We start from the raw sequence: 27,674 nt of genomic DNA, 5'->3' as shown, positions 1-27,674 counted from the left end.
CAGCTTTATGCTTATATGTGATGTCATTTCACCAGTGGATCTCATAACTCTTCATAGCTTGGTGAGGTCTAGACGTAAGAAAGAGCATAAACTGTGTCAGGAATTTTATTATGTAAGGACCAGCAGTGCAGCAGTGGGTGCCTTGGACTTGTAAGAGAAGAGCTTTCAAAAGGGGACGGGGTGGTGGGGAGGAAACTCTGCCCACCAGCGTACACGTAAGGAAGATAAGGAACATCAGAGACTTAAAATAGATCTAGGTATGTTCTACCACCATCTGCTCTGAGCCTTTGGCAACCTCCAGCCCTCCCCCTTACTTCTCCGGCAGCATCTCCCAGGCTTCTGACACTGCCTCCTGCTCACTTGCTGCACTTTATCTCTAGATAATCTCGTTCACCTGCACCAGATCTGTAGCTATCTCTAGTGATGACTTCCAGATCTTCCTTTAGGCATGACTGCTATGTCCTGTCAGTATGCAGCGCTCTCTGGCAGGTCTAGGAGGATAGCAGTTGTCCTCAGTTTGCAGTAGATAGGAATGCTCTTCTATTTCATTTGTGGATTTTTTTTTTTCTAAGTTCTCTCTTTTCCTTTTCTTCCCTTTTCTTCTTTCTTTCTTCCCTCCTCTTTTGTCATTCATTACAGCTATTTACCAATCCCCTGTCTTGCTTTCTACAGCTTTAATCATCATTCTTCCATTTGGATTTTTCTTCCATTTTCCATGGACACCTAAGTTGTTTCAGAGTTATCTTGATGCCCTTCACAACATGATAAAAGTAGAAATATTTATAGGGAGGAAAGGTTTGAGAAGAGAATTGGAGAGAAATGCACACTGAGGGCTTCAAACTTGGTTGTGTTCGAGGATAATGCAGCTACAGTTATGAATGTCAAGTCCCTGGCTGCTACAACGGAAGAGAGAGAAGCCAATATATGATGTGAACAGGAGCTGACAGGGGTAGGGACAAGAACGGAGGGTTGGGAAAGYGGAGAATGGCTTCCTAGATGCCAGGCAGGACCGAACTAACGGTTGATCAGAGATCTGACTGAAAACAGCCCAGTGAAGACTTCTCTTTCAAACTGGCTATGCAAATCGAGGTCACAGAAAGGAGCAGTGAGCCTAGCTGAGTTGCCCACAAGTCGCTGCTGTTGGAGTGGGATTTTGCTCCTAGTAAAGATGCCTGGATCAGCTCAGCACTCAGTCAGCTGAGTGGGATTCTGAAATCCATTGACTGTCATCGACTGTGTTCGCATGCGCTATGATGGGAGCAGAGGTGCCTGCCTCACACGTAGGCATCTGATCAAAATTTGGATGTTATTTACAGCTATAGTTGAAATCAGAGAGGGGGAATGTGCATGATAGGATGGCACAATTTGCTTCAGGCTATTGCTTAACTTACTAAAACATAAGAGGTAATAATATACCTATTATAAAGCTTTCTGATACCTCAGATAATAATGGAAAAACAGAAACATCACCTGAAGAGAGAGTAAAGGTTAGGATTGTTTTTTGGTTGCAACAAAAAATGCATATTTCATCATTGTAACTGCAAAAATAAGTACCTTTTTAGAGCTGATGGCAAGAATAAAAAAGGAAAAGAAGTAGAATGATTCTTAATACTCACAACTGACGTATATGAGGTAAGATGGATCAAATAGAATAAACTTATTTAAAAAATGGGGGCAAATGAATGCATAGTATTTTCATAGGAATGTCTGCTTAGTGTATGCTTTATGAACTGTGGTGCATAATGCTCTGTGTACACTCTTATCCTGTGGTTTTGTCCTAGTTGCAATGACAGTAAATAGACTATGGCTCCAGTAACGACTTGTGCTTGTGTCGTCATTCCATTCTACACTTGTGGAAAGCGAGGTGCTTGTATTAAATAAGAAAGTATAATGACTTATTCAGTGTTGCACAGGAAATCATCTGGTTTTCCTTTTCCACCTGTGATTATAGCAGCTGAATAAACAAGATAACATAAGAAGTGTCTTAAAGAATTAGGTTAGAGATATGGGAGCTAAAAGAAAGTAGTACGGTAATCTTTTTTTCATCTGGGTTCAGGTACTCCTGTATCTCCTATATTTGGGATCCAGGTACTCCTGTTTGCCTCCTAAATACTGAAGATGTCTCAGTGTCTTAGAGGTTAAACATTCATTGTTTGTGTTTTGTGTTATTATGTTTTTTGGTGGATTCAGCTGAAGAGGACTTGTTATGCGCTCTCTCCAGTTTCTTCAGGTAAGCCGCAATTGAGGATATTTTTAGTATTTTTCTTTTAAAAGCAAACAAACAGCTCTGCTATACTGGAGATAATTTTAAAAATCTATTTTTTTCCAGTGAGCTCCACAGCTTCGTCCATCTCTCTGTTACCGTTATGAACTGCTACAACACACTGAAAAGCCTAGCTGTAATTCTCTAAGAGGTCAAAGGCAGAATGCCTGATCCCCACATACCAGTACTTACATGTTGAAAATTTGGCTAAATATTTAATTATGGATATTTTTGGGGACACTTACAGCTGAATTCCTATCATCTCATCCTTTGATTCTTTAAAAAGAAAAGAGGGGAAAAAATAAGGATTGCAATTTTCCTCTGAATCTTCTTCAGGCTTTATAAGAGCAAAGCTGAGATTCTGGTCTTAACCTTTTCAGTTGTGAGCATTGATGATAGGCAGCTGTTTCTATAAGTTTTGAAAAAAAAAATCCACATTACTTGCTGTGGAAGAGAGTTGTTTGGGATGAAATGAGGTTTCATTTACAGTTTTTTGCTTTTGTTTGTTGTTTTTGTGTGTATGTGGCTGGATTTCCTAATGTCTCATAATGTGCAAGCTACAAAGATTTTTTCCCCTGTTAGGATGAACACAAACACTTCTGCAGTTTACTTTCAATGGGGTCAGACCGGGCTCTTGCTTAATACCCTGGACATTAAAGGATATCTGCTTTCAGGAATCCTGTAGGCACTTCCTAATTTAGAGGTCTTTGCTTCTTTCTTACATTTCTTTTAAAATTAGCGGAGGAATGAGAAAATGGCAGGATGATGGTTAGGCAGACAGCCATAAGAAATTGGATTAAAGATTGTCCTTTGTAAACATCTATTTCAAACAATTAGAGGTAACTAATTCAGTCTCTTCAGTTTTGTTTTTATGCACATTGAAATTTTTGCAAAACATACTCTTGCCGGTAAATGAACTGTGAGCTCGGTTAGTGTTGCTTCAGTGCAGATACCAGGATTAACAGGAGGGCAAGGACTGAGCAAGGACTCTCAGTTTAAGGACTGAGGAGGAAGGAGAGCAGACCCTTGGCATGTGATTTCTGCTTTCCTCTAAACCAGTTGGAATGTATCATGTTTGCTCAATAGCTGCCAGTTCTCTACTATAGTTTCTTCTAATTAGTTGGCAAGTCTGATGAATTGATCTCGAGTTCCCCATGAGTTATGACCAGAATCTCTTGCTAAAAACTAGTTCTACCTCCTGCTCATTTAGCTTATTTAAGGGAGAAGTTAATCAGCTAATAGTTTCTTGTGCAAGTTTTAACTTTTAGAACTCTTAAATATCATATAGTCCTAGCAGCTTGTTACATTTTGCTGAAACAATTTGAAAACTTCCCTTACTGCATTAGTTTCAGATGGTTTCACAAACTTACTGTTCGTAAAGAGAGAGTCTAATGTGAAAACCTCCTTGACTTTCCTCACAGTGGAATCCAGTACTGTCAGTCAGGAAAAAGATGAAGAAGAAAGAACGAAAACTATGAATGTGGCAGATACGCTAAATGAATTTTATGCAGCAGCRTTCACTTAGGAGGAGGTCAGGAGCAATTCCATGTTCTCCGCTTTGAGTAGGAAGCAGACTTCCTACTTTTGATTTTACTTTTAAGACACTAGCATTTCTACTTCTTCTATGTTACCTTTGTTTCTGAGCTGTCTTTATACTTAACAATCTATTTTAATCTGTTGTTAAATTACAAAGTTGGCTTTGGGAAGGGTATTTTTSTCTCTTTTGATTTGGTGAGATGTACTTACATTAAACCTCCTTTGCTAGTGTTGTTAAATTGTTTCCATGGTACCCTTCAAGCAGCTTACTCTTTTATATGCTCYGTTTAATTAACTTTGTCAGTGTTATCCCATCTAAAGCTAGATATGGTGGTTGTTCTGTTTTTTTTTTTTTCCCCTCTTACCTCAAACAGGTGGGATTTGAGAACATAATTATCCCTGGCTTTTCAGTATTTACAGCATAGACTAGTTCATTGCTCAGGTGGGAACAAAAAATAAAACTTGCTTCTCCCATTGGAATTTATGATTAGTTGCTTTAAAAGAAGAGGCTCTAAATAGTTTCTTTTCCAGTTACACTGTAGTGTGGTGTTTATCTAGTCTAAGTGAAAATAATTGAAGATTCCCTTTATTCCTGCACTTTCTACCTATCTTATCACCATGTACTCTGTGTCATTATTTTGAACTGATAATCAGTAGTCTGGCCAGTATATGGCCATCTTTATAGGTAAAATCCAACCCATAGAGAGCCTAGCTATGCTTTTACAGAATTAAATACATTTCTTATTTGCTTCTCTCCACTCTTCTGCTCTCCTATATTTCATTTTATTTGTTCAACTCTTCCATCGGCATAAATAGCTCTCTCATTTTGGTTTAAGTATTTTATCATAATATAATTGTATCCCATGAATATTTGCCTTTCACTGACTTTCACTTATGGAGAAGCATGTTCTATTTATGTATTCATTTGAAACTAAACTTTCTAGTTTTTATCTTAGCTGTTTATTCAGACTTCTTGTATTTATGTAGAAGCAATTACATCCTTAGCCTGGCTTCCTTGCTTTCTTTCTTTTTTTTTTTTTTTCTTTCTTTTTTAACAAGCTCTGCTTAGTTGAAATGTTGTTTGTTTAGATGGATCTTTGCTCTTTCCTGTCCATACTTAATTAACTTCTTTTCTACTTTCTTTTCCAGGAATATAGAATTTTTTTGATTGCATCCCCATAAGATACGTCATACTGTCCTGTGTTTGCCTTTGCACCTGTCAACTTTCTGAAAAGTTTAAACACTCCTCAAGTTCCTTTTAAACTTGAAGTACCAGCAATCTATTTCTGTTCTATTTTTAGGTAGAGCTTGTATATCCTAGTCTAATACAGCTAAGCCATTTCTTCCTGCATCATTTTCTCAAGTACTTATTGAAAATCTACTTTACTATCTCAATCTCTGAATCTGTACTTTGATACTGGGGCTGTTTCAGAGATGTAGCCACGGAGATAAGCTTGTGGCTAAAATGCTAATTTTGTCTCTGAGCACTTTGCCCATACCTTTATGTGTTGTTGTTTGTGTTGTGGATGAGTCCTCCTGTTTTTTCTCCAAGAAATGCTATAGCTGCTTCCTGGATATCATAAGTATGCATTTAGTAATCAKAATCCCCAAGAGAAAGATTGTGTGTGGTGTTTTAAGCCTCATCAAACCTTTACATATGTGTTAAATTGCACACTTTAATGAAATGTTAGCAAAAAATTCTTAATATTGGTTACAGACAAGAAGTTTAGACAAGATTAATCCTAAGATTTGTTAATGCTTGTAAGTTTGCACAGCAAATATAGCTCRATGTCATATTGTTCTATGCATTAAACTAGTTGAAGCTCTGTTATTTGAATGACTTACTTTTCTTTCTTTGCATCTAAAGGTAACACAGAACTAAAGGGGTTGAGAAATCATAGAAATCAGGATCTCRAATACATGAGGATCTCAAATCTGTAAGATAGGTTCTTTTAATCAAATTCATTTATCCATTAGTTTATGAACTGTGGTATTCAGTGTTCACTGTTGGAAGAAATGCTGCTTTCCAAAAGGATAGTATTCTAAATCTCCTTGCATTTTGCTAAAGCAAATGCTTAGGAAGCTAAATCAGCTCAGTATTTATCCCCTTATATAGGTGCAGTACAGTGCATTTTAACCATGACTTATTTCCAGGCCAGGTATTGCAGTCAGGAAGACCTCAAGTGCACACAGATGATAACAACTGTCTTTAGTATCTTTTCAGCAGAGTTGAACCATATAAGCTCTGGTTTTATTCATCACTCCATCAGTCAAAGCTGCAGCGCTACATTGTGTACAGAGACCATGAGAAAAATGGGTTMCGAACCAAGTATGATCTATATAGGGCTGATATTTCAGTATGAGTTGTGGTTGACTAGCAATTAATAACAAGGATTTATGGATGTGGTACTATATTACAATGGTGAGGCTTTGACAAGCATGTTTACAAGGTCCTTTGAGTTTTAATATAGTGGTTTTCATTAAGTTTATTTATAATAYGTAGTTTTTATTGGCTGCACTTAAATCTATTCTATAAGGATTTTGAAAGTTTAGAGAAAACTTGAAGAGATATAAAAAAATTAAGTAACTTTATCCAGTGAGAGTGTTTATCCAAATGTGTCATCAAACTTCTCAATTTCCTTGTTAGAAGGCCAGTTTAGGATAGACTGACTCATTCTCATGTCTGACGGAAAGCAAAGACATCAAGCATTTAGTTGGCAAGACTATTGAAAAAAAGAGAGAATTTTAGGATTTCAGGGAGTGTATCTTGCTTCTCAGTCCCCTAGTTGGACGTAGGATAAAATTTTCAAATGAGAAATATGTGAAATCTTGTCTAAGATTTCTTCTTAGAACATCTGAATAAATGATGACCCAATTTTCTCATGACTTAAATACAAACTATAGGAGACTTAAATACAAACTACAGGATCTGAACATCCCTAAATATCAGTTAAGTAGTCATAAATTGGTACATCAGAGTATCATATACAGTGCTAAGACTTTTCTGATCTGAGAAAATCCTAAAATTCTTAGAATGAGAATCAAGTTGAAGGGATGGGAGGGTGTAAGGTCAGCATTTTTGCTAGACATTTCCTTTTCCACAGGATTGTCTGTTTTTTCTTTTCCCAAGCCACAAGGAAGAAAGAGGTTAGCATAGTGCGTAAGGATGTATGTGGGGGATAGCAACAATAATACTTGTCACTTGTCTTCTGGTAATGTCTGTGGGGCAGATGTCTGTCTCTTTGGCTTACATTGGCTTTGTTTGGAGTTGCCATTTGATAAACATAGGTACAAATGTGAGAACGGTAATAAGAATATCTGAATGAACCGTCCTACTGCTCATGTAAAAACGCTCACACCCAACTAAATGGACTGGATGGATTTTGTATGAAACTTGGTAGTAAAGCTTTTCATTTTTTTTAATATTCTCCAGGAACCAGATCATGGCATTCTTGTGTAGAACTCTTCTGATGTAAAACAAATCTGTGGTTTTGGCCTGAGTGAAGGCTTGATTCTGAGAGGAGCTGACCTCATCCTACATAGTTTTGAATAGGATTTGAGAATATTCAGCACCTCCCAAGATGAGCTCTCCTGAGAATTTTTCCTTCTTTTCCCGGTGACTTGAAGATACTCTGAATCAAAACACTGTGGCTAAGGAAACTTGTAATAGTGTGTAAGAAGCAAGGTTCTGAAAGGCCTTAAAAATGAAGAGCTTTGTGCAAGCTGTTAGTTTTTAATCATTTCTCAGTATTTCATCCCAAATTTGTAACTTGAAAGGTATTGGCAAGTAAGTAAGTAAGACATTGTTGCAAAGAGCAGTTTTAGTGATCTTCTTCTGCAGTGCCATAACTTGATTCCACCTCAACTTACATTGTTAGGAACATCATTGGTAGAGAATGAGAGCAAATTGTGTGCAAGCATATGCAGTTTAGTTCATATCCACATTTGCAGACCACTGTGTTTCTGGTTTCAGTGGATTTCCCTTCTCCTACACTCTTGGCAAAGGTAGAGTCTGGGAGAAGGGGATCCATGCTAGGCCATATTTGGCAGACCTAAGGCAGTTAGCTGTCCGACTGTTTTCCGTGTGACTGTCTTTCTGGCATTTTTAGCTTCCTTTTGGTGGGGAGTGAGGAGGAAAAGAAGCCTACTCTATGGTGAAATACTTTCCCTCCCTCCTTTCATTAGCCTGATCACAAGGACCCCAKCACAACTTTTCTTTTTTCCTGCTTGAAAAAGAGAGTTGTGGATAATAAAGGGCTGGTCTGACAGCATTTAGCACTAAAGCCTTCTGTTGTCAGAAGTATGTTTATACAGGTTCTGGCTTTTACCAGTAGTGTACCYCAGCACTAATAAATCTGTGAGAAGGTGAAGGGATTGGTGAAGTCTCCCTGCCTGCTCAGTCTTTCGAGTTCCTTCTAACCATGCCACACAAGGGCCATTCTATCAATTTTTATCCCAAAGGCTGCACAGTACCCAAGCTGCCACTAAAGCGAAGCAGGCAGTTCTCCACTTGGACTTAGCCTAAAGTAGCAGACCTTGCTGCAGTCCACTGAAGAGCTCATCTTAGGGTTTTATATGCTGTCTATAGCCAAAATGTGCAATTTGGGGTTCTTTCTGAGTCTTACTTAGCTAAGTATCCAGAAGTCTTCAAAGAGAGTAACAATTCTTAACAGGAGTGGTTGCCTTAAATTGCTGAAGAGAAAATTTTGAATGAACAGTTGTATGGCATGTTTTGGAGGACAGTGCATCTTTTCTGGAACAGTTCTACAGGGATTGAGACCTTTCTGTGTTTGGACATTTGAAACAAGAAGCAAAGCTGTGGACAGTATGTTTGGAGAACAACCCTCTGTTGTCAGGGATGATACTAGATGATCTAATGGCTTTTCCTGTATCTCTATCCCATTATTCCTTTTCCTACTCTAAGCCATTCACCACCACCCCTCAATATAGGAATTGAAACAGGAACATTAAAAATAAAGTTCRTTTGTCCATCCCGATCTCTCAGTTTATTTCTGCATTTCTACATATTCAATGGATTTTCCCAGAAAGGTTAAAATATTGAGTGTTCTTTTTCAGTGTTGTCACTCAGCTTGGTCTTCCGACACTTAAGTAGGCTACAAACTACCTTGTATAAATGTGTGTTATTTTCCTGGGAGGTTATACAGTGCACCTTTCAGACTAAAGGAACAAAAAATTATGTACTTATGTGAAAAGCTAATTTTCATGTAAGGAGATTTTGGTGTTTATTTTTAAAAGTCTTTCCAGTAATCTSTGTTCTCAGCAGATTATTCTTAGTGTTTAAAATTACTGTTATAAGCGCAGAGTCTAAGGCTGTGACATTATTCTTAAACTGCATCTCCCATGTTTCTTTCAAATATATATATATRTGTATGTCTATATGATATTTAAGTTCACASTGTGTCATGGGAAACTTAATAATGAATTTGGACCGCAGATCTTGATAACTGCTGTGACCTTCAGTTTCTGTTCTCATGGTCATTTTTTTTCTTGACTGCTTCTTAAGATGTGAAACTAACTATAGCACGTATGACTGGTTTAAATTTTTCTGTGATAAGAAAGATTTTTAATTTCATTGAGATTTTTTCCTTTTCTACACTCAAACAGGAGCATAACTTTTCCCATAGCAATGGCCTGGAAAAATATGATAATGTCAAACTTCTATCTCAGGGAACAATTTATAGATTTTTCTCTATGTCTGGTGTTTTATGTGTTTTGTTTTAACACTCTGATTGCAAAATCTTGTGCCAGCTCCTGCTTCTCTCCCTGCCCCACCCTGCAGTGAATCAGAAGTTTACCGTGTCTTTTTTTGGTCGCAGGTCTTGTTGCAGTCATCTGCTTCTATTGTTGCTTATGATTATACAAGTTATGATGTGCTGTATGGGGAGCAGTGCACTGAGTCTTATTTGGAAATGTAAATTGGTGAATAGAAAGAGTGCCTGATTACTGAGGGCAGCCTCTCACCATGAGCATATTTTGCCAGTGCTTCATCATCCTTACTGGTCATTGGGTAGGTTCCAGACAGTATATGGAGTTGGTGTTGATTTACAGAGCCATAAATATTTTGGGACTTGCCAGCTTAGAAGGATCATCTTTCCCTTTGAGCTGGGACTCTAATGGTTAAAAGTGCTGACCAGAGCTGCCAGCAGGCTGGTTTTCTGTGATCTTCCCTTTCAGGAGACCTTACTCTTCCCTGCAGGTCTGTAGCAGRGCAGGTGGCAAGGATCACCTGTCTTCCCAATGATATGGGAAGAGAGGGGGGAAGTGTAGAAGAACATTTGTTTGCTTTGTTGTTTGATTTTGTTAAGGTGTTTCATCATTGTCATCCCCCCACAATTACGCAATGATAGTAGTGATTTTTAGCTGTGGTAGGGTGCCTGAAGCAGTGAATGGGACGTCTTATGGGCTCAGAATTTAGAGAAATTAAATATGAGCCTCAGTTCTCTCTCTGATTGCTCCAGTGTCAGTGGAGTTGCATGAGAAATTATTATCTTCTAGATCTTATATTTGCTTGGTAATTTACAGTAGGTGGAATGATTTGAAATTGCACCATAGATCTAGAGAATGTTTCATAGTTATGTTAACACAGAATTGAAACCCCTGTTCCTGTTTTTATTTATTCTTGATCTTTGTTTTGAATAAATGTAATTTGACCTTACTTAACATTTGGGTTTTTAAATCTCTCTTTAGCCTTGCCTTTTAAAATATATATATATAAAGTATTTTAACCTTGCATCATGCATAGAAACTGCTGTTTTGACAAGTTTGATTTCACAACATCTGTTGAATGTTATGCAGTATAATGGTACATATTTTTTCACGTACTAGTATGAGGTAATTAATCTGTGTACATCACTTCCTCGAGTCTGTCTCTATGCCTCAGTGGTATTATTAGTGGTACTGTCCCATCGGGGTTTAATACAGAGTAAGAATGCTAATGTTTTGTTTGTGGTGGGTCTCTTATTCACCTACAGAACACTAGATACCCATGAAAAAAAGGTCAAATGTACAGAGATCTGGCATCCATTTTACAACTTGCAAGACATAGTCTCAGGCATATGTAATATATATAACTCATTGCCAGAAAGCTAAAAGGAAATGATTGCATTTGAGCACAATGCAATCTACAACAATAGCTTAGTGTGCATGAAATTAAAAACTGCTGGTAACACATGTAGAATAAATAAGTTAACTGTGTTTATTTTTATTGTAGCTTTCTGTAGAGATAAGATCCTGCTTCATATAATATTTAATTGGCTCCATTAAAAACAACAGCAAATATTAATTATACCAACTGTTAGGGAGTACTGAATTGTCCAGTGTTGGACACGCARTGTATTGTTATTCCAATGTGTGAATGTGTCAGATTTAATTTAAAGTACAATAATGTTACACTGATAACATACTAACATACTTCAACTTCTAATTAAGATGGTTCCTTTTCCGGTTAACCCACTGTGGCAGTTTTCAAGCATTGCTCACTTGACCTACTATGTGTAGTAATCACTTTTCATCTGAACCTAAAAAGAAACTTGTCCTAGAGTGCAGTTTTATGAAATTGCATTTCTTATGTACTCAATACCTGAGCAATATTACAGTATAATATCATTTAATTTCAGTGTATTTTTAGTATAATAGGAGATTTAGTCAATGTGATGACACTCAATGAAAGGATGTGGGTGTGCCATATAGGTACAAAAAGAGGAGATACATAGTCTTACTACAGTAATGACAGTGCATCCAGTGAAAAGGCATAGAAAGAAGGGTGAAATAGGTAATATGGAAATGATAGAGAAAAGTTTTGAAAATAGAGCCTGGAAAAGGATTTAGTTACTTGAATGGATGGAAAGGTGTTTTTTTTTTTTTTTTTTTTTTTTTTTTTTTTTTTTTTTTTTTTTGTTGTTTTCTTGGAGATGGTATGCAGAAGAATTTGTAAGACTTCAATGCAGAAATGCTCAGATACAAAATGTGCTTAGGTTTGACAGGCTGAGTGACAAATGGCATGTCCTTATTACTCTGGCTTTATTAAATATTGAGATATTTATTGAGATATTGAAGAATCTTGGCCCTGAAGTTAAGATCAGAGGATAAAAGATTGAGGTTGCATTTGATCATGTGAAGCTGGGCTTGATAGCAGGACATTCACAAAAGGTGAGACTTCTTCCTCTTCTGGTGTTTGCAACAGACCTGAGAGTCATCAGCACAGGGATGATGGCTGCATTTGAGATTCTGTGAGAAAAAGCATTCAGTGAAGGCAGAAAGAAAAAAACCTGAAGAAAAAGACACATAGGGCCCCAAGTGTAGAGTAGAGGTGGACAAGGAGGGCTTTCCAACATGAGGTACACTGCAGAAGAACTCAGAGGTGTAAGAAGAGTCCAAGTGGAGTCACAGCAACTCTGTGGACTCTGAAAGTTCATTTGTGTCCAGGGAACGAAAAGGATCAGAGATGGTGAAGATGGATTCAGTTCAGAGATTTCCCTGAGAGGAGGTTGTTGAGCCTTTAACACAAGCAGTTTCAATTGAATGCGGGGCAGAAGCTGGACTGGAGTGATGCCTATGCTGAAGCTGAAGCAGAGAATCTCCAGGCAAGGGCTATAGAGGCTGCAAGAGCAGCACAGGCAGCTTGTGGAGTCCCTGGAGATCTTCAAAACTCAGCTAGATGAGGCAACCTGACCTAACTTGGAAGTTCCCCCTGCTTTCAGCAGGTCGGGCTAGAGACCTCCAGAGGTCCCTTCTAACCTGTTTTAATATATGATACTGTGTTCACTGACAGGCCTTTGTTGGGAGGTAGGGGTATTTTTCTTCTTCTGGCTGCGCTCTTTATATGATCTTTGTGAGTGTGAATTAGGTGCACAAATGAAAATCTGTGATGGCTTTCCTCAGTGTGGAGAAAACCTGATATTTTTCAGTACCTGATCCTTTACCTGATCCTTAAACTAAAGATTTTATTAATTGCTGCTATATCAACATGAAAAGTTTGAATAATTGAATTTATGTGAGCAGCATTTCTTATGGTAACAATTTTTTAAAAGTATTTATATTGCTTATTGGCATACTGCTATTTTTCCTGTCCTGTAGACCAGCATTAATTTATTTAACTGCAACTGCTTATTATAAGCTTTACCTTTTTTCATAGTTGAGAGTAAACAAATGAGACGTAGTATATACCAGGTTTGAAGAGAGAACACGCTTGTACATTGGTGAACACTGTGAACAGAGGCAGGTTTCTTCCACTCATGCCTTCATTTCCTTTCAGTACTCAAAAAATAGGGAACAATTATACTTGCATAATTTTTTAAACCTCCTTGAGATTTGAGAAGGAAAAGGACTGTGTGAGTGCTAATGGATGTATATGGGATGTATATTTAGTCAAGTGGGTATATCCTCAGGGAAGATACTTTGAATCTAAGTGTTTAGAAGTGGTGTGTGTGTTTTCAGGTCTGCTTTTTTTAAACTATGTTTTCTGAAAAATTGCAAGGAAAGAAGGCATAAATAATATTAGGTGAGGGAATAATAGGGAATATGTTCCTGACCCGTTGTAGCTGCTGTTTTGTTTTACAGGGTAAAAATGGGAGTCATGTGAAGAGGATTGAGTATGCTGTTCTCTTAGTAGGAGGCATGGAATACGCATCTATACTTTCTGGCATATTTTTTATTTTCTACTCCCAACCTTGAGCACTGGATTGCATTAATTGATTACATGATGTTTAATCCTGAAATAGATTCTGTCTTGTAAACTCAACGATTATTTCAGTGTTGTCAGCACTGAGCATGCAATAGATGTCAAGTAAAATGGCAACACTGAGGAGTGAGGAAAGAAGAAATGGAAGTGACAGGAAGGAAAGGGCAGAAGGAAGAAAAGATTGGAAACAAGGGACTCCATGGAGCCACGTCTTAGCTGTGTAGGTCTGAGAGACAAAAAGCAGATGTTCTTCCTAATCTTTAATCTTATCCTGCTCTTTACTCCTATGAAATACAAGAGCTTCTATACAAGCTCTGTGGCTTTTATGCCATGGCTCTTCAGGTGCACCCTTTTTTTTATAGAGTTCTCTATTTCTAACTTCCTTGGGATTACGTTCATGTGAGAACCTGTAATGATGTTTGGGTGCTGTTATTTCTTTAAATTCCAGGTAGTACAGTACAATACAATACAGTAAAATTTTCCCTTCTAGATCTGGTAGACTTAACTGTTGTACACTATTATTCACATGTGATTTGCCTTTATGTCCCTGATCTGCATGCGTATGTATTACACTTCATGCTGAATTGTAGGAAAGTCCAGTCATTGCCCGTTAGCCTCTTTCTCCATGAAACTGTTTTATATTTATAGGGGTTTGTAAGTGCATCTGACTGAAGATGGAAAAAATACAGTGGTAGTGGCATGTGTTTATCATTCTTTGCTGATAAATGCCAATTGCTAAGGAATTTAATTAAGTAAAGATAACCCTTCTCCCCCCTACCAAACTAGGAGCAATCCTGTCATAATCAATGCATAATACTGAGATGAACCTATGGAGAGAGACTCTTTTTCCAACTTAGACCAATTTGGTCTTTCTTAGCTACAGCAAGGTTATAGAGGTAGTTTTGTCTGGCAAAAAGAAAAAATATTTAAATGCCCAAAGGCTTAGCATTAAGAGATAACCCAGTTCCCACATCTAGAAAGCTGTCACCAGTCTTCTTCTAAGCTTAAACTCCCAAATATGACGAGGTACAATTGCCTTGGCTAAACCTAGTCTTGTTGCCTTGAAGTCAGAGGGATTCTTGGAGGATTTAGTGTTCTACTGAGTCACTGCTAATTGCTAATTTTTTGCATGATGTGAACATAATTTTTAACTCTCTTAATAAGAAAAGTCATGTATGTAAGAAATAATACAGCAAAAAGACAGTAGAGATGGAGGCTTACATAGTTTTTTAAAAAAAGTWTGATCACCTGAAAAATTAGTCCATCTCTAACATTCTCACTTAAGAATGTATCAGTTTTAGTCTTCCCAGGTGTATACATAAGAGCAAATACCTTCTTTTTATAGAAATTTGAGAGTAGTAAGACATGCTGTTTTCCTGATTCAGAAATATATTCATGGTCATATGCAAGAGTTGGAGCTGACTAATAGTTTCTTTATTCTTACTATCACCAATAGTTTTCAGTGCTTCAGCRTCACTAGTTGCTGTCCCATGACATCTAAATGTTTTTGTTTTGATCACATAGTTACATATTATTCATGTATCTTGTTTGGCTTGCATACATTCAATAATTTTCAAGGATATCTTCAGAATATACTGTAGCCTTGCTGGTTTGTGAGACAAAATGCTGTTTTTACTACTTAAATGGACCGTCAGGGTTTTGCTTTGAAACTGACATAGTTGGGAATGTTATGTACCTCTCTACACTTACAAGAGAATACTGTATCCTGCTTACTGGAAAAAATATGAAACTTCATTGAACAATAATTACTGCYTTGTGTGTGTATGTAATTTTTTTTAAATGGAATTGAAGGGAAAAGGAACAAAAATTAATCGTCATCACTTTGCGTGTAAAACTTCTCAAGGAGTTCCATTTGTTCACAAGCCAAATGCAGAATTCATATCCTCAGAAGATTTACAATTGGACTAGGGTATTTGAAATGGAAGGAAGGGTCACTTTGTCTATGGGTGTGTGTTTTGAACATCAAGTCATACAGACTAGTGTAGAAGGAGCTGTGCCTTAACTTGCTGTGCTCGCTGTATTATGTGGGGGACTTATTGCTTTTATATAGATAGATTCTTTTTTTTTTTTTTTTTTTTTTTTTTTTTTTTTTTTTTTGAGTTTTTTGGTTTTTTTGTGGGCACATTACTTGGCAAACATTTTGGAATCGGCTCAATATGTGACATCACACCCCTTTAGGGTTTTCCACATAAAATGAGTCCGCCAAAGAAAATACAAAAATTGAGACTTAATCTGAAATCTATTATTACATCCTCTAAGGTCTCATTAGGCACCTCAATATTTTTTTTTTCCTTTTTCCAGGCAGGTATACTAAATGTTGCAGATAATAGTGGTGAATGTTTTATAGTCTTCTTGGGGAATATGGAGGAGGGGCAGGGAAGAGAGTTTTAATCAGACGTTTATCCTGTTTTCACAAGAAAAAAAAATACAAGGATCATGAGGTCTTTCCTTCTGTGCAGCTTTTCACACTGTGTGAGCTGGTGTGTCTGATGTAACATTTTGCCACATTTAGCAACTGTAGTTGTTTAGCTCTGTCTCCAAGTGATGAGTGTCTCACAGATTTTCAGAAAAAGAGAGCGTAGATGAAAACTTCCATTCTTGAAATGATGGTATCTCACAAAAAAATGGTTTTTAGAGGAAGAAAGCTGATTATGTGCCTTGCTGGGGGACTGTGTATGTGTGTGTGTGTGTTTTTTTTTTTCCTGTGTACCTGTGCTTGCCTACATCTATAAATATTTTTTTTTGAAAAGCAAGAGATTTCTCCCCCTCCCTTTAATAGCGATCCATACATACAGCTGTGCTTTGGTGGGGAGCGTGTGTGCTATCTGTAATAGACCTGAAGCAGAGAGGTGTAGTGGGAAAGTAGCGATTGCTGCCAAAATCCGTGGAGCATGATGTTACACAGGAGAAGCAGAGGAAGAATTATCTATGCATAATATGAGTTTAACATAGACTCGACATTCTCACACCCAGACATTTCCATCTGGAAGCTGTTCCTAAGCAAAAGGAAACAGAGACAATATTCTCCTATCTTCTAGCTTAGTTATCCAGGGAATAGGAAATGTTCTTCAGTTCTCTTTTCCTTCTTCCCCCCCCCCTTTTTTTTTCTGAGAATGTATTCAGTTTTGCTGCAGATTCAGAGAAGTCAGAAGTTTAAAATTACTTTTCTAAAGACAGTAAGTTATATTAAATTGCTTTTAATCCCTTTTCCAAGAGTTGATATTGAAGTCGTCACACCGGGCTTAAACAGCCTGTTGTGCTTTAGGTTACACTTTACATAAAGTTTTGTTTATAGTTTTTATGCCAATCCAGATGTAGGAGCTTTATGACTTTCTTACTTCCAAAGCTTTCCATAAATTACCCTCTGCCTTCGTTTCTTCTCTGTATTTCTGTGGTCTGTCCAAATCCTTTCTRTTTTTTGTCTTGTCTTTGCTTTTCTGCCATTCTAGGCTGCATGTCTGATTCTATATTGTATAACCTACTTCAGTGTACACTGAACTTTTTTCATATTTATTTATGTAGACAGGTGCACCTGCTTTATAGTTGGTTACAACTTCTAACACATTTGTGTATCTCCCTGTATGCTCTGTAGCGTAACATACCTGTTGTTGTGTAGCAGCGCTGAAGAATTTGCCAGTCTTTTGACCTACGTCACACGCTAAGGGAAATGTAGACAGTACTGTTATTTAGGAGTAATTAATCATATTTTTGTAACTGAACTGTCAAAATATGGCTGTGCAAATCTTTCGGATTGTTAGTGGATGCAGAATAAGCAAGTCAACAGGCACTTAGAGGTAATGTTAAATTCTTAGTAGTACGTAAGAGGTAACCTTACCTTTCACGTTCTTGTTCCAGTAAGTGTGTAAACTCATCACTTTTTTCCATATATTCAATGTGCTTCCTCTTCTCTTCCTCTAGTTCATACAGAGTCTGTCTGTGTGATTTTTCTACCATTAGAAGTTGCTCAAGCATTCGTTTGTGAGTTTCTCTCTGTTTCTCTACAACTTTATCAAGCTACAAAAAAAGCAAAAACTCTTTAAGTCCTTTGACATTTGTACTTGCTCAGTCTTTCATTAGTAAAATATTTAAAGAGAAGCTTAATAATATTAAGTACATTTAATAGCCTCATTGCCAGATCCTTTCCTATCTGTTTGGGAAGAGTTATTTAATACCACCAACAAATTTCTGAGAAATTAGAAAAATAAGCTAAAGTAGGGCTTTGTAGGACCTAAGTCACCTTCTCTTTGTGCTCCTGCCATGACTGATCCTTAACAGCTACTAATTAGCAGTTACTGTTCCCAGAGCTGTGCTTTTCTCATTGATCAATGTGGTAGAGAAAGATGTCTTGGCAAAAGAAGCTTCTACTTCACTCTGAAGTTGACTTGCTTTTGGCTGAATACAAATAGCTATCTCGTTTGTAGCTCCATAGAAAATAAGAGTTTTGAATTCTCTTTGTAAGGTAGACAGGTAGATCAAAAAGCAATTTTCCTGGTTGTTTCACAGTAAATGTGTGATAGAACTAGAAGTGCAAAACAATCCTGTCTCCTGTGCTTACTCTGCATGGCTCTGTGTTTCTGGAACAAATAAGCTCTAAGCTGTCATCTTTCTACTCAGAAATGATTGGGAGTGTTTTTATTAAACAGTAGGACTGTTTCAAATAAATGTGTATACTTTGAGAAATATAAGCCCCAAGAAGGGACTAATCATTTGGGGGGCTATAGGAAGGAGTAAACAGGTAACTTATCCAGTTTTGTTTTTGAAATTTCACATGTTGTAAATAGGTCTGCTTGACAGATGGTGCCTTTATAGGAAACCTCGAATGTCAAATCCATTCCTCTTCCCCAGGGATTTCTGTTGAACTTCCAAATATTATCTATTATGTTTTGTTCTTTTTTAAAAAAATTTAGATAATCTCTTTCAGGTTTTCTAAACCATAAAGGTATTGGAATAGCTGTTCACCAGACTTAATGCTCGGTAGAACAAAATGTTTTTTCACTACTCTGATGATTCTCGTAGTCTCTATTTCGATACGTAACCTGGTTATGCAAGCATGTGCATATGAAACCAACAGGGATTTTATTCCTTATATGTTACTGATATAGCTGAATTTTGAGGAGGGGTTGCTGGAAGCCATCTAGAGGCCTGGGAGGTCTCTAGATTCCTGGGAAGAATCTACATTTATGAGAATCTATATTCTGCTGTTCCTTCTTCTTCCCCTGAGGAGACTGCCTTCCTAATCATCAACACAGGAATCCTCATGTCCATTTTGGAGAAGAGAAATTTTCAGTGCAAAGCGTAGCACCTCCTTTTAACTACAATCTATTCTAGTAGGTCAAGCTGTTTTGCAGTATTTCACTCTATGAATAGGAAAGAATTCACAAATGAGCAGTGTGGGAAGAGCAAGACTGGTTCTTGTTCTCCATTTTCCCCAGAAGGAATTCACATGCCACAGGAAGCACTGGGGCTTCGGATTCTTAGGGCCGCTGCTTATTGTAGACAGTTACGTCCCAGGGGCACAATTAATTACTTTCTCATCACGTTCATTTGCAGTTTGGCTGATACAAGTGATGACAGAAAGTGTTGGGACCTAAACATGAGTTTCTTGAATAAGTGAAAACAGCCTCAGCTTCTTCATGGCTTCCGAGTCTCCCTCTGCTTACCTCAGCTTCTTATTAAGCTTTATACACTCTCCTCTTTTTCTTGAATCATTGCTAGCTTTTATTGTTGAGGAGGAAATTGGAACTATTGGTAAGAGTTTTAAGATGGTTTGAATCCAAAATATTTCAACAGAAATGATGGGTCATTTTGAAAATGGCCCTTTCTTTCTCTTTACAGTGTCAGAGAAAGACTTTTCTCTTGCAGCATACATGAACTCATTTTGTCTGTGATCTAAATATTTGAAGAAACCTGTGACCATCCTTTTCAGCTGCTTTCTGATGTTACTACAACAGGTTAAGATTTTCCTTGCCCCCATCCCATTCACTCAGGATTTGTACACTTTTATACTAGGAAAGTCAATGTTTTCTGTAATACTGAAAGAGGATCTCTCCTGGGAATACTTCTTATCTAAAGCCTTGGATATATAGGCTTTCTCAGTAAACTAGTGCCATCTCTTACCATACCTCTCAGCTGTGTTTTCCATGCCTTTCACAAGGGTTGAAAACTAAGTTGGTTTGAAAGATCAGGATGACATTCTTATTGCAATGAGGAAGACTGGCCATTTTTAATTTCTTTGCCCGTCTCTTTTTCCTCTAGAAGTCAGAATTTCAAAGTCTGAAATATTTTGTTCAGCTAGTAGCTTGCYAGAGTTTTCAGTATGATCAGAACAATTTTTGTCCTTAAGATTTAACAATCTTTTGGAGCAGCTATTACGCAGATGCATGAAGCACCGTCACCTGCATTGCTGAGCTTCAAGTTTTTAAAGGCCGTGCTTGCATGTGAAGACTTGCTGTTCTCTGAAAGCAACCTACCTTCTGCTTTTGGGTGAAGTTCTGATACTGTGCTGTCTGCAACTATGGCGTCAACTGTGGGCCCCTCTGGCGTCAACTAAAAATGCACCTGGGCCTCAGACTTGCATGATAGTATCCATTGGTCTGAGTCCACAGTGTGAAGTTAGGTGGGGAAAGAAGGTAAAGGCGTGAAGTTTTAGGGTTTTTTGTCAGCCTATGTGCACGGACAGAGTTGAGAAAGTAAAATGATCCATTTATATGGACTGGACTGCTGCTTCAAAAGTATATTTATGAATCTGAGTGTAAGTGTAAATTGCTCTCATAGGAAAACAAGGTGAAATTCCTGACTAAAAGCTCATTGTAAATCAAATGACTTCTGTTTCCCAACATATAAACGTCTGATGGAGATAAGGGTTAGTCAAACGAATCAACAGAAACATTAACCAAATAGAAAATATTCTTGCTTCTGCATTGTTGTATGTGAAGGAGCTGCCAGCAGTGTTTTATGAATTTGGTATGTTTTGTTTACTATAGAATATTGAATGGCTACAAGGAGTTAATTCAGGCAGTAGTCTCTTGCATGCAGACAGTGTTATAACTCCGTTTTTTTGTTGTGTGATGTTCAATGAGCAGTACCASTGCCTTTCTCTTTGCACTTGTGCCTCTGTCAGTGTTCAGGTTAGCAGTCTGAATTGCAAATAGGATTTGGGATGGGGGAGGTGTATATTCAAGGCAGGGAGGTGGAACAAGGAATTTGGAAGTAGGTATAAGAGCAGTCCGTGTTTGGGCAGGTACTGCTGAAGAGCAGACTCAACTCTGGTCGCCAGAGTCCTGGGGAAAGTTGCCTATGTGGAAGGACAAGGAAATATACTGCTGTATCAAAACTTCTTTTCACGTTGCAGTTTGTTCCTTTTGCAGATTGTTTTTGGTTTTCTTTAAAGCATATTCCTAAGGGCCCTTCATTGAGAACTGTCAACTTAGCTCTCCCGTGAACAGTCACAGTTGGTGTGTGGGTGTTGCAGCTGGGGAGAAGGCGAAGAGTGAGAAATTGTGAGATTCACTCAGAGAGAAGGGAAGAGAAGCTGAGCCAGTCCTCTAGAAGAGGGGGATAGTAGAAAAGAGATTTGGAGGAACAACAAGTCCTAAGCCATGCAGACATTTGAGTGTGATTTTGTGTGAAAGCCACCTAATGGGTATGGCCATTTGGCCTTGTGATGCTTATGTGTTGTTATTGTACAACATGCTGCTTCCTCCTTGTTGGCACACATAATGAGCAGAGGTTTGACACTAGGTCACTGCACTTCGGTGTGGTTTTTCTGGAAGTTCAGTTGTATCCATGTGTGAGATAAGGGTGCTTCCCTGGGGAGCAAATTTGACTATTAACATTTTCCCTGCAGGGCTTTGTAGCCAACTCCCATGTCTCCAACGGAGAGGGAGCAAAGTTGGGTGAATCTCTGCTGTCGTGGAATCCTCCTTTTAAGAGTTTTCTGCAGCACCCCCTTGTCCCTCAAATTACTCTGTGCAAATGCTAAATCTGCACACAAAAGATACACACACGTTTACTCTGCATATATAATGCTTGGCTAAAAACCACAAAGACAACTAATAAGTAGGCTTATAAATGTCTTCTATAGACAAAACATGGTGATAAAATCTTAAGTGATTTGTTGTTCTGTTCTTGCTAAACATATGGGGGTTTTGCTAGAATTAATTCTTGAACATACTGTAAAATGCAATGGTAAATAAGGGGCATGGTTTTATGCAATGCTGAATAGTTGAACAAGCTAAAAATTCATGGGAATTTAATCATTTAAAAACGTTTTGCCTCCAACTTGTGTCTTGAGTTAAAATAGAATGGCGGGTCTCAGTCTGGTATGCTGAAACTGAACTTTCTGTCTGGATTTTTTTTTGTGCTTGGTGCTGTGCCAGAATAAAATCCAATTGTTTACATTTCTTCATATGATTCCAAAGTTTACTGAAATATTACTCTTGTTAATAATATAATCTTGGTCATTGTGTGTGTGTAAATGAATAATCCAATATATAATCCTAAATGGAGGAATATTGGAGACTTRAATTTTTCTGAGTAAGAATCAGAGGTTGCTGTCTTGTCTTTTTCAACCCTTGCTGAGCCGAATTTCCATGCAGATATACTGATCTGCTTTTCCTGACTGCTGTATTGTCAACGTTACTGTTCGAGTCTATTCCTGTGTCTGTAACCCATTCTTGCCTTACACCTTCTTCATTGAATAATTCTGACCAAAACTTGTAAGGTATTGTGAGGGTGTGGTTGGATACACTTTGTTAAACAGATAATCAAAATACATCTTTCCCCCAGTTGACTGAGACTGGAATTTAAAAATGGATTACGTTTTGGATTCTCTTTGTCCTGCACCAGTAGAATATAGACTTTCTTCTTGTTTTGGTGCTTTTGGAGGACATCTCAAAGTGGTGACAGTCATTGTTCATCCAATTTCAAACAGGAAAGTCTCACATTTTTTATCTTTGACTGTATTATTAGAGACTATGGAGAGTTACAAGTTGGAAGTGACTTTCAAAGTCCAGGAGGATTTCAAATATGAGAAAAGACACCATTAATTCTGTAATTTCTCTCACTGTATGTCTTTCCTCTCTTCTCCCACATCACCACCTTTGATATTTTTTAATTTATTTTTGAATCTGGGAAAGTGTTTCTTATGCTGTATTTGCTAGATCTTTGAACACTGTTCCTTTTTTATGCTAGAGAAGTGGCAATAGACCTGAAGCTAGTGTTTGTCGTGAATAACTGAATAATATAAGTTTATAAACCATGTAATGGTTTTCAGAATTTATGTATCAGATAGAAGCAAAAACAAAATGAAAGACTATTTCCTTTTATGTCCCTTTAAACACTAGAAGATTCATTGTATCCTTTACTGCGAAGAATAAGAGTAAGCTTATCTGGCATTTGTAAGGTTGCAGAAAGCAATAGCTATAAGGTCAATTTAACTGAAAATCCTCTGCTTTCAAAAAATAAAAAATCACTCTAGCAAGGAAGACATTTTGATCTGTCACCATCCTCATAATTTTTACAAAGGATGAGAGAGATTACTTCTGTTTTCTATTATGCTAGATTTCTTCATCTATGAATTCTGTTCCTAGTGAGTAAAGCTATCCAGTCACTAAAATTGCCCACTGCACTCTTAACCAAATTTGCCAAGCAAAACTTCATAGTATTTATGATAGATGGGTGACTTGTGAGACAACGCTGAATGGTCAGGAATCTCACACTGCTTTCTGAAATCCACCGTATTTTCAGTTGAGCTTTTGTGAGGTTCCTCTGCATTCAAGGCTAAATTATCAAGATAGAGAGACAAATGCGGTAGAGGAACTGGACTTGCAGAGGTTTTGTAGGCAAAGACCAAGATACCTCGTCACAGTGGCATGAGGAAGTTTAAATGGTCCATTCCCATACTTTGTGACCGGTTCTACTTCTTCCATGATTTTTGTAAACATCTTGAGAAAAATCTAAACAAAAACTAAGTAGATCTGTAGCTTAATTTGCGGGTTTTGAAGTTGAAAATATGTTTGCAGATTGTGGCATCCTTTGGTTTACCAAGGTATACAGAGTGCCGGTGATGCCCTTACTGTTTCAGTCACGCTCAGAGTGTTTACCTCCCTTTTCAAAGTGCCAAAGCCAGTGGTGTCAGAAATCCTTTCTCTGCCATAAAGTGTAAGAAGGAAAAAGCGTATATAAACTTATGTAAAGTAACAGACTGAACTTATGTTTCAGGCTTTTTGGACTTTTCTTCAGATCATTTCCACTCATACTCAAAGTTTCTGTGACATAATGCCACAATATTCTAAAATAAACTAACCTCTGCAGTTGAACTTTATCTGTTTCAGATTATAGCCAGAGATTTTAACCTCTGAGCCTCTGAAATGAGTGCCAACCTTTTGCCTGACTTTACTTTCTCTGAAGTGAACTCTGTATCCCTGAGTATGTTTTTATTCTAAAAGTTTGGAAAACACTTGATAGAAGAATTTTATTCATAACTTCTGTTTTTCTTTTTATTATGATTATGTATAATGAACAGCATATTAAAAACATGTTTATCTAAGTTCAAGAGGAGATACTGGGAGTTTTTATTTGGAAAAAAATTTCACTTATTCAGATATAAAGGGTTTTAAATATCTAATGATTTGCATTGCAGGACAGCATTGTTCAGAAAGTATGGCTTCTACTACAGAGTGATTAAACTAGGTTTTACTTAAATATGTGATTCTGTGTGGGTGAAGTTTCTAATGATGTTTCATTACATTAACTACTTGGACCAGTCATGTATACCTGTGATTCCCATAGAATTAGTGGGAGCTGGGATGTACAAAGACAGACAGCTGTGGCATTACTGAATGCATCCTTGTCAGTCATTGGTAAGATATAACCTCAATGAGGTTAAATGGAAATATATCTGTTTGTATGAATTATGAATTGGGATCACAGAAAGGGAAAAAGAAAAACACAGCAAAGATAGGCTAATTATCAGAATTCGAGGCAGACATTTTACCTATGTTTGTAGCCTCCAGCATTGTAGTATAAAATAAGGATAGTTAACTACCTGTTTTTAGTAGGRAGCCCTAATGTCCTAGACTCTGTTCTGCTGCCATTTACACTATGTCAGATTCTTGATTTGGAGCATATTTGCTTTCTTCCCTTGAAGTCAGTGAGATGTTTTCTGCTGAATTCAAGGGAAACTGTGGCTAAGCATCACCTGTGTGTTCATACCTCTCCCATAGGCTTTTCATAGATATCTTCTTGCCATTGTACAGCCTTTGTTTGAATAGCATCTCGCTGGAGGGCCTCCAACACCTTCTTGGGAGTAACAAAGCCATATTGCGCTTCAAGCAAGGCCAAGTCAATTTTCTCAGCCTTAAGGATTCCTATAACTTCATCTTGAGCCTGCAGAAATATAACAATATAACATTTTTTTGTTAAACTAGAAATGTGCATTAACATGTTAGATACTTTCTTTTGATGTTCAGACAACTAAAAAACTATTTYTAGAATGCTATCTGTAAAGTACCCAAAGATGGCTATTAACTGAAAAGAGTTGAAAAACATGGAGGAAGTATTGGTCTTTGTGTTTTAAGAGTCTTGCATAAAACACAAAATTTTCAGAACCCTCTTCGTTGCTTTGGTACTCTGTTAATGATTAGATTGTAATGTTGCTGGACTAGTGTGTAGCATTCACAATACAAAATCTCAGCACAAAGTGAAACTTGTGGCTTTAGGAGCTGCTTTTTAATTTTTGGTGCAAGATTTTATGATGGTTTGTGAAATCCAGAAGTATTGCGTATTCCATGTAGGTTGGGTACAAAGGGAGCTTTTGTAGTTGAAACCAGCGTGGGGTCACCTGGTCATCTTCTGGTGTTACATTGAGCTCATCTGAGCACTGAACCTAGGGAGCTGCATGGTGCAGGCCTGTGACCTTTCACAGCATACATTCCAAAAGCATGCAGTAACTTAAAACAAGGTGAATCGCCTTCGAAGTTGGCAATAGGTCCTATATGTATATATAAGCAGGTATGAAACCATGCCTTCTGTATTTATAGGCATGTAGATGTGCACACCGTTGTGCATCTGCCCTCAAATAACAAACCTCTTTGTGGCATCAAGGTTTTTTTTTAATTAACTACTGTAATAGCATTCTCAATTTGTGAATGCATACTAAAATGCATTTTTAAAGGTATTGATTCAGAACAAGGTGTTATCTGGAAATCAAACATAAGATTGTGTTTCCAAACATACTGTGTGTATCTGCAGTCAGTATCTGAAATGTTCTATAGATTCCTTTTCTTTTTTTTTCTTTTTTTTTCTTTTCTTTTTTTTTTTAACAGCAGAGGCAACAAATACTGTGCCTTCTTTGCTGTAATGGCATCCAGCTAGGTATGGCATCTAAATTTGAAACTTAAATGTGGGTTAATTTTTCAATTGACAACTGTTTTTTTAGAAGATCTGGCTTGGCATTACAGGAGATAGAAAATTGGGAATAAAAAAAGACAACTTCCTAATTTTTTCATTTATAATGCTTTCTTTCGAATGAGAGACAATCTATAACTTAATTTCAGCTTTATTATGTTAGTTTCTTATTTCATCCTGATCTAGTTTTAAATATAAAAGTGCAAGCCTATATGCATACGCTTTATGCATACGCTTGTATATGTGTGTATATATATGTATACACACATTAGTTTCAATTTCTGAGAGAAAGAACTGTTTTGGAGGAGTGTGACATCTGAATTTTAGTTTTAATTAAGAAAGAGCAAGTAAGCAGAAAATAGAAAATGTAGTCTTTCACAAACACACAAATTGTTCTCCAAGTAGTTTTTACAATGACAAATACTTCGTATTCAAAGTCCTTTTCCCTAGAAAAAGACTTTCCCATTCCAGTAGGATGGAAAAGTGTAATAGGAAAGTTTTGTGGGCTTTCTGCTTTGAGAGTTATGTGATCACTCACAATAGACCAAGAATGCTTCTACCATGATACAGATACATTGAGAATAAATTTTGTTTGCATTTTAGGGGAGGTGTAAAGATCACCTTCTGTAGCTGATGCTTATTTCTAGTATTTGGATAAATTGCATTTGTGTGTACATTGTGGTCTGTTTGTCCTTCTGTAGCAAACTAGGTGGATGTTTCCTTAAATTGAAAGCAGCGTGTATTTGCAGTAAAGTGAAAAAACAGTGCTTTAATCTGAAATATAAAGTAAGAGAATAAATCACCTGTAATTCACCTTCTAGGACACTAAGAAGAAATAGTAGGTCATCACGAGAGAGATCCTCTGTTTTCCTGAAAGAACTTCTTTGTTTTTTCTCTGCCTTAGGGCTTCTTAGGATGGTACTGGTTTGGGCTACATCATCCTTCTCTTCCTGCCTTCTTGGCACATTTCCTTTCCCACTATAACCAGCATCTTCTTTATGGTGCTCTTTTGGCCTTTGTTGGCACAACTTGGATCTGCTTGGGCTTTCTGTGCTGTTACTTCTGGAGCGCATGGTTTATATATCTGCAGCTGAAGGGAGGGGAGAAAAAGTAAACGTTTAACTAAAAGAGAATATAAAACTATTACCATGATTTATGATGGGTACTATTCCCTCCAGACTAGAAGTTTTCACTGCCACGCAAGGCTCTGTATGTCATCTGAGTGGAGCTGACAACCTCATGACAACCAACAGCAGCGTGCTGTGATCTTTACTGGATGTTGAGGTGTACTGAAGTACCTGAGTGTTTGCTGGTCCTACTCAGTTGTAAGAATTTCATTCTTAATATTTCCAAAAGCAGCAACTTTAGCGGCAGCATCAAATACATCGCAGCAAAACAAATTTCTCATTCGAGACATAGTCAGTACCTCAATTTCAGGTGGTATTTTTATGGTGAGGCAAGTTGAAGTTTAGAGCGTTTTCACCAGAAAGATGTTTCTGTTCTTATTTCTTAACATCCCACCTCTTATCGGGATAGCCATGCTTTGTTTTTCTTTCTCTTTCCAAGGGAGAGCAGTCCTCCACTACCATGAGCCACACAGTTGCAGAGCCCCCATCTGGCCAAATGATAAGGGTCAGCACATCCAGAGTGCAAGGCATGAGCCTCATCCTTAAAAACAAACATACAAACAAAAAAACTCGAACTCCCTAGCTTGTTGATCGGTGTCTCCCCTGATAAGCATGGAGT

At 37.5% G+C, this 27,674-nt stretch overlaps 2 protein-coding genes across 2 annotated transcripts in view; one reads left to right on the top strand and one right to left on the bottom strand.

The window, feature by feature from the left end:
• Positions 1-27,674, top strand: part of CMSS1 (cms1 ribosomal small subunit homolog) — a gene marked incomplete at its 5' end in the record, with an annotated part of 243,070 nt that overhangs the window by 61,126 nt on the left and 154,270 nt on the right. The gene's annotated exons all lie outside the window — the stretch shown is intronic.
• Positions 29-27,001, bottom strand: LOC146597845 (filamin A-interacting protein 1-like). The gene is made up of 4 exons (XM_085301421.1): positions 26,732-27,001; positions 24,735-24,908; positions 17,356-17,534; positions 29-68 (listed from the first exon to the last, which is right to left on the bottom strand). Exons 1-4 carry the CDS (start codon positions 26,999-27,001, stop codon positions 29-31), a joined length of 663 nt encoding a protein of 220 aa, XP_085157547.1.

Source organism: Rhea americana, unplaced genomic scaffold (genome assembly GCF_003343005.1).
Source record: "Rhea americana isolate MKP2758 unplaced genomic scaffold, rheAme1 scaffold_177, whole genome shotgun sequence".
NCBI classification, from domain to species: domain Eukaryota; kingdom Metazoa; phylum Chordata; class Aves; order Rheiformes; family Rheidae; genus Rhea; species Rhea americana.
This window is presented reverse-complemented; position numbering and strand designations above follow the sequence as displayed.

Coding starts and splice junctions, on each gene's coding strand:
- LOC146597845 (XM_085301421.1), bottom strand. CDS start 27,001: ATGCGCTCCAGAAGTAACAGCACAGAAAGCCCAAGCAGATCCAAGTTG. Junction 24,909..26,731: donor TCCTAGAAGGTGAATTACAG/GTGATTTATTCT, acceptor ATATTTCTGCAG/GCTCAAGATGAAGTTATAGG. Junction 17,535..24,734: donor ATGAAAAGCCTATGGGAGAG/GTATGAACACAC, acceptor CTTTTTTTGTAG/CTTGATAAAGTTGTAGAGAA.